Here is a 7,626-nt window from a genome sequence, read left to right as displayed (position 1 = left end):
AAAAAAAAAATACAAATTTTTTTAAAGTTTTTATTTATTTATATGACGAGAGAGAGATCACTCTCTTGTCAGAGGCAGAGATCTCTCTGCCTGCCTCTCTGTCAAATAAAATCTTTTAAAAAAATACAAATTTTTTTTAAAAAGATTTTATTTATATGACAGAGAGATCACAAGTAGGCAGAGAGGCAGGCAGAGAGAGAGGAAGGGAAGCAGGCTCCCTGCTGAGCAGAGAGCCCGACATGGAGCTTGATCCCAGGACCCTGAGATCATGACCCGAGCCGAAGGCAGAGGCTTACACCACTGAGCCACCCAGGCACCCTAGAAACACATTTCTGAACCTGAGTGTGGTAGATACTGAATACCTATGGGTAAGAAGATATCTAACAAGATACTAAAGAAAAATAAGATGCTAAATAAGATACTAAGTCTTCAGAATTTAAGAGATACAAGATTTTAAAAGTTGGGGCGCCTGGATGGCTCAGTGGTTAGGTGTCTGCCTTCAGCATTGGTCATGATCCCAGGGTCATGGGATCAAGCCCCGCACTGGGCTCTCTGCTCAGCAGGGAGCCTGCTTCTCCCTCTCCCACTCCCGAGGTTTGTGTTCCCTCTCTCGCTCTCTGTCAAATAGATAAAATCTTTAAAAAAAAAAAAAAAGTTGTAAAATAGAGCACCTGATAGGATTCAAAAAGGAAGTTGCCAAAAACGAGCTATGAAACTCCCATATACCATATTCAGTACATTCAAAACATCAGGTTGTGGAGATGAGGAAAGAATTTGGGAAAAGTCTTTGTGTGCTGAGTCTTACATCTTCCAGGAGAGAAGAGAATGCCTGCCCATCTCTCATGCTTGTTGGGAGGGGGCACTATGATTGCTACAACCTGGGAACAAAGTGGATTGCTGTCTAACTTCCTGGGGAAATCTAAATATCATGAGAATGCTTGAACTAGTCCTGCTCTTCTATCAGCCAACAATCTCAAAGTGTATCCAGAACAAGAATGCATGAATGTTTCCCAAGGACCAGATGTGGCCCTAGTCTATGGGGGAAAAAAAAAAAAAGCCACTTAGAGGGGCTCCTGGGTAGCTCAGTCAGTGGTCTGCCTTCAGCTCAGGTCATGATCTCAGGGTCCTGAGATTGAGCCCTGTGTTAGGCTCCCTGCTCAATGAGAGTCTGCTTCTCCTTCTCCCCTCTACCTCCACCCCCTGCTTATGTGTGCTCACTCTCAATAAATAAAATCTTAAGTAAATAAGTATATGGGCTGAATTATACACAGTAAATCTACAACAGGGATAGGATTGAGAAACAATGGGTCTTTAACATTTATGGTTAATGTTTCATATAGTTACTATAAAAATATGAAGCAAAGACATGTGAACATGTATTCTTTCTACATTAATACATGAGTGCCTTGTCAAATTTTTTGAACTATTCAAAAGTTTATCCATCCCACTCATTGCACACTAATGAAAAAGTTAAAAATTATGTTTATAATGGAAAAGTCTAATAATACCTTAATCGGTGAACAAATTCAGCAATACCAATAGCAATACCAGGACAACGTATTTCATTTATATAATGACATATTTAATGCTTTATGTTATGCATAGTATACCTTTTGCTATAGTAAGTACATATCATCATTATTTTTACCAAAACTACTACTTCTGTATTTATTCCTAAGGAAACAGACAAATCCTAAAAGTTTGACATTCTACCAAGCCTAGATTCTAAAAATGGGAGTATCAAAAAAATTACAAAAAAAGTGGTGGTGGTGACTGTTCTCAGTTAAGAGATTATGAGAGCCTTGATCAGATTCTTATTTAGAAAAACATTTTATAAGCCAAGTTTTTTAAAGGTTTTAAAATTTTTACTGCATATTTAAAAAATTGTGCATTCCAATAATTAAAATCAGTTGAACAAAAAAATATGGCACTCTGATTAAATGCATTTTACAGCTTACAGGACACCATGGACCGGCTTTGTTTTAACTCTGGAGTTCACTGTCATCCCACCCAGCTTCTTCCTGCATTAACATGCAAGTTCTTTTTCTTCCCTGCCAGCTGGACAGGCAGATGGGAGAGGCAGGCACCTTCATTGTCAGTAGTTCTTCGATGTGAAAAGGGGCAGCACAGTCATTTAAACTTGATCCAACCTCTGTGCATCTTACAAAGTTGAACAGCTAAAAGAAGCAAAAAAGGTAATGCTTGTGGAATATACAGTGTGTATTAGTGGCAATGTCTCATTACAATTCACCTGCTTGCTTCTCCCGTTCAATCATTTCTTTTGAAGGTAGTGGATTATTCTCTTACATTTTTGTCTTCTTCCAATTTCAACTTACTGAATTTCTCAAGCTCCGCTATTATTGAGTTTGTTAGACATGGCTGCAGAGAAGTGGAGCAAGATGCGCAAGCGAGCAAAGTCTGGTCTGCACAGTGGCCCCTGCTGGATCTTTTTTTTTTCTAAAGATTTATTTGTCAGAGAACAAGAGAGAGAGCACAAGCAGGGGGGGGCGGGTAGCAGGCAGAGGGAAAAGCAGGCTCCCTACTCAGTAGGGAGCCCAATGTGGGACTGGGTTCCAGGACCCTGGGATTATGGCCTGAGCAGAAGGTGGTCGGTTAACTGACTGAGCTACCCAGGTGTCCCTAAGCCAGTTTTTGAGATACTTTGGGAAATTATGGAATTATTTTTAATTTTCTAATGCCATGCTATTAAAATTAAGACAATCTCATTTTTAGGTTATGCCTGAAGTATTTAGGAGTGAAATGTAATGTTAATAAAAATAAAATGTGTCAGATGTTAACTAAGTCAGTCTTGGATGTGATGGATGTTTGTTTCACTATTATTTTAGCTTTCCTGTGATTTTTAGAAATTTTCGATACAAAAAGTTGGTGGGAAAATTTAGCTAAAAAAGACTAAAATACAAAAAAAAAGATATTTAGGAAAATGTGAATAATCTTATGTAGGAAACGCTCTATGGAGATTATATTTGATTCTATAAAAGTACAAAACAAAGGGTATATTAAAATACTAGATAGACTAGAAATTGTTTTTGTAACCCGTATGATAAATACCTATAAACATAAAAAAATTCTAAAAATTAATGAAAAACACTAGAAATTGTACACTATTGACAGGTAATTTACAAAAAATTCAGATGGCCAATAAGCAAATGAAAGCATGCTCAGTCTACCCAATATTTAAATAAATTCGGATTAAAGCAATGGCATATTTTTCATTAGATTGACAAAGAGCACCAAGTGCTGTTAAATTGTAGGAAAATGTGCATCTCAAACACTGTTGATGGGGCTGAATGTGCTTTATCTGGAAAGTAATGTTACTATTACAATAAAACAATAGATAAAGGGGTGTCTGGGTGGCTCAGTCAGTTAAATGTCCAACTCTTGATTTTGGCTCAAGTCATGACCTCAGGGTCCTGGGATGAGGCCCGTGTCAGGCTCCTGGTGCAGTGGGGAGTCTGCTTGAGGATTCTCTCTCCCTCTGCTCCTTCCCTTCTCTCTCTCTCTCAAATGAATAAATCTTCTTTAAACATACACTATTTTTGTTCCACAAACCTGATATAAGAATCTATCTTACAGAAATAAAAACATACCTATGCATTTATGTTTAATGGTATTTATTGACAATTGTTTGAAATAGCAAGGAAGGCAAAATAACATGAATGTTCATCAACAGAGAAACAACTTTGTTCATCAACAGAGAAACAACTTGAACATTTAATACCTCTCCATATGTAGTATTCTGCAGCTACTAACACTAAAATGAGTTAGATTTATATGTACCTGGAAAGATGTCCATTATGTATGTTGCAGGAAAGCTGCAGACTGATGTCCATACAGTGACCCTGTTTAAATATATAAATATTCACAACCAAGGAAAAAAAATGTATAAACATGTACAAACATAAAAATGTACATTTAAACAAAAAGCTACAAACGTACTCATTAGGTTTAGTTTAAGAAGTCAGATTTTCTTTTTTTTTTTTTAAGATTTTATTTATTTGAGAGAGAGAGAACACAAGCAAGGGACAGAGGGAAAGAGATAAGCAGACTCCACAGTAAGAAGGGAGCCCGAGGGACATGGGGCTTGATCCCAGGACACTGGGATCATGACCTGAACCTAAGGCAGAGGCTTAACTGCGCCACCCAGGTGCCCCAGGAAGCTAGATTATGTGTATATTTGTTATAACTTCCTGTTTTGCAGGAAATGCATTATGTAATTTCAGAAGGGTAATTCAAATATGAAAAAAGAAAGCTACATAAAAATACATTGAATTTCTAACTTTTCTTTTGAGAATAAGTAAAACACTGTTAGAAGTAGAGAACAAAGTTATGACATAATGGCCCATTTGACCACCTTTATTCTTGTATTTGTTATAAAATTCATCTTAGAAAAGAATCTCCAATTCTAGAACTTTATGGCCTAACTATATCAATGATAAAGACATTTATTTCATTACCATGCCTTTAAAATTTCACAAACCTGTTTTGTTGTTTTTTGTTTGTTTGTTTTTAATATCATTAAATTGAACTAAGAATTGGGGTAGATGGAAGAGTAAGAAGGGACTGTGAAGGAAGATTGTTACATAGAGGAATTTCCCTTTTTTTTTTTTTTAAAGATTTTATTTATTTATTTGTCAGAGACAAAGTACACACAAGCAGGCAGAGAGGCAGGCAGAGGCAGCGAGAGAAGCAGGCTCCCCGCTGAGCAAGGAGCCCGATGCGGGACTCGATCCCAGGACCCCGGGATCACGACCTGAGCCGAAGGCAGCGGCTTAACCAACTGAGCCACCCAGGTGTCCCAGAGGAATTTCCCTTTTTTAAGAGGACAGGGGTCCTATCTGTAGAAAAAGAATGGGATTGGTTTAGAGAAAGCAACTTGCCCTTTCATAAACTCAGGTGGCCTCCAGCTATAATGTCTAGAGTTTCCACCTCTGGTTATATTTTGTAGCTAGAGCAGCATTTACAAAAATAGTTCACATGCAAAAGATCTTAATAGGCATTATAAGAAGGGATTCATGGTCAAGTAAGTGGCATATGAGGGGTTAAAGTTTTGAGAAATTCCTTTACTAAAATATTTATTATAGCCCTGATAAAATAAAATGAACTTATTGCTCCAAAAAGTGATGTGAAATATGCCACCATTTACAAGCTGGTTTGACCACAGAATCTTTTTTTTTTTTTTAAGATTTATTTATTTGACAGAGACACAGAGAGGAACACAGGCAGGAGGAGTGGGAGAGGGAGAAGCAGGCCTCCCGCAGAGCAGGGAGCCCGTTGCAGGCCTCGATCCCAGGACTCCAGGATCATGACCCAAGCAGAAGGCAGACGCTTAATGACTGAGCCACCCAGGCGCCCCCAGAATCTTTTTTTCTAATATCATCTGAATCGTATTACTTAAAAAGTACTACAGGAAATTTTAGGCTAACGTATTATCTGTAGAATTCAACACAGAGATATGGTCCTAAGGAAAAGAATTCAAAACAAGTAATTTTAAGGTAGCACAAGGTATATTACTGTTACATCATTATAAAAACAGGGGCAACTGGGTGGCTCAGTGGGTTAAGCCTCTGCCTTCAGCTCAGGTCATGATCTCAGGATCCTGGGATGGAGCCCCGCATCAGGCTCTCTGCTCAGCAGGGAGCCTGCTTCCCCTTCTCTCTCTGCCTGCCTCTCTGCCTACTTGTGATCTCTCTCTCTGTCAAATAAAACTTTAAAAAATATATTTTTCATATGTGACAATCATGCAATCCATTGAGTAGTAAAAGGTTTATTTATGATGTAATAAATTATAAAACCTGAGCAAAACAGACTGGTGCTATAGGTAACAATAAAGAGCTGTTGTGGCTCCACAGCAATACTGTTAAATGCTCATGAATTATGGTTCTCTAATATTTATTTGGTATGTAATGACTAACCTTTGAACTCTTAATTTGGCAAGTTGCACATAAACAATGTATTTAAGTTGTAGGTATCAATAGTTTAAAATTGTTTTTTTTTTTTTTAAGATTTTATTTATTTGACAGAGAGACAGACAGCAAGAGAGGGAACACAAGCAGGAGGAGTGGGAAAGGGAGAAGCAGGCTTTGCTGAGCAGGGAGCCCAACCATGGGGGCTTGATCCCAGGACCCTGGGATCATGACCTGAATCAAAGGCAGATGCTTAACAACTGAGTCATCTAAGTGCTCCTAAAATTTGTTAAACAATAAGACACATAACAATAAAAATATTAGGAGAATGTGTCTTCAATAGATGACTTTAGGGACGCCTGGGTGGCTCAGTCAGTTAAGCGGCTGCCTTCGGCTGGGGTCATGATCCCAATGTCCTGGGATTGAGTACCACATCGGGCTCCTTGCTCGGCAGGGAGCCTGCTTCTCCCTCTGCCTCTGCCTGCCACTCTGCCTGCCTGTGTGCTCGCTCGCTCTCTCTAGCTCTCTCTCTCGCCTGCCACTCTGCCTGCCTGTGTGCGCTCTCTCTCTCTCTGACAAAGAAATAAAAATAAAATCCTTTAAAAAAAAATAGATAACTTTAGGAGGAACTTCATACCTTTTCAGAGTCAATGAATTTATAATTCAAATATCAAAAAGGAAATTTAAAAAATTAGATCATAATTGAAATCTTTGTAGAACTATTGGGACACTAGCATTGATAATTTGAACATCTAAAAAAATAAAAAATGTTATTTTAATTTTACCTTGGCTATTATCTCAACAATAAGTCCTATTTGCAAATTCTCATATTGTAAGAAATAACTAAAAGCAAAATATCAAAGAACCTCAAAATTTCATCATGAAAAAAAATCCCTGAAATCAATTAACAATGTATCATAAAATTAAATTGAGATTTTCTGAATGCCAGAAGTTGATTCTATGCTAGTACATTGGTTTTAAGGCAAATTATTAATTTTAAAACTCAACTACTAATCATTCAGCCAAAATGTGTTTTCAAAGAGCTTTTGCAGATAATAATACTGTATGAATTTTTTAACTTAAATTTTGTACACGTGGTCACGTAAACTGTTTCTTCAATTGGACCCCTCTCAAAGAACATTGAAAAACACATATTTCAAAACCATTCACTGAGAGAATTCAAATGACTTGAGGCTGTATCAGATCATTTTTCCATCATAATTATCTCTTACAAATATAATTTGTAGGGGTGCCTGGGTGGCTCAGTGGGTTAAAGCCTCTGCCTTCGGCTCAGGTCATGATCCCAGAGCCCTGGGATCAAGCCCCGCATCAGGCTCTCTGCTCAGCAGGGAGCCTGCTTCCCCTCTCTCTCTCTGCCTGCCTCTCTGTCTACTTGTGATCTCTGTCAAATAAATAAATAAAATCTTAAAAAAAATATATATAATTTGTAGACTTTTGAAATGTAATTAATCTATAACAGATTAAATCTTGGACATTCCTGAAGAATGGTATTCCTTTGTATTCTTTTAACTGGTAGATATTATATTTTATTTAGAATATTTATATCTATCATTATAAGGGAATCTGGTCTTTAATTTTGTTATTTTTGTTTAATTTGACACCATTCTTATCATTATAAGGGAATGTGCGTCAAAAATTTTATTGAGGGGGGCGCCTGTGTGGCTCAGTGCGTTAAAACTTC

The 7,626-nt window shown here is 37.5% G+C and overlaps 1 protein-coding gene across 1 annotated transcript in view; it reads right to left on the bottom strand.

Moving 5' to 3' along the window:
• Nucleotides 1-1,563: 1,563 nt before the first annotated feature.
• The window catches only part of LOC308358585 (zinc finger protein 566-like), a 32,466-nt gene continuing 26,403 nt past the window's right edge, over nucleotides 1,564-7,626 (bottom strand). The window contains exons 7-8 of the mRNA XM_080828840.1: nucleotides 3,799-3,860; nucleotides 1,564-2,177 (exon numbers count right to left, since the gene is read on the bottom strand). Coding sequence (XP_080684966.1) covers nucleotides 3,814-3,860 — 47 coding nt within the window. The 3' untranslated portion in view covers nucleotides 1,564-2,177; nucleotides 3,799-3,813. The remainder of the gene's footprint in view (nucleotides 2,178-3,798; nucleotides 3,861-7,626) is intronic.

This window comes from Martes martes, assembly GCF_963455335.1.
Source record: "Martes martes genome assembly, chromosome: 17".
Classification (NCBI taxonomy): domain Eukaryota; kingdom Metazoa; phylum Chordata; class Mammalia; order Carnivora; family Mustelidae; genus Martes; species Martes martes.
This window is presented reverse-complemented; position numbering and strand designations above follow the sequence as displayed.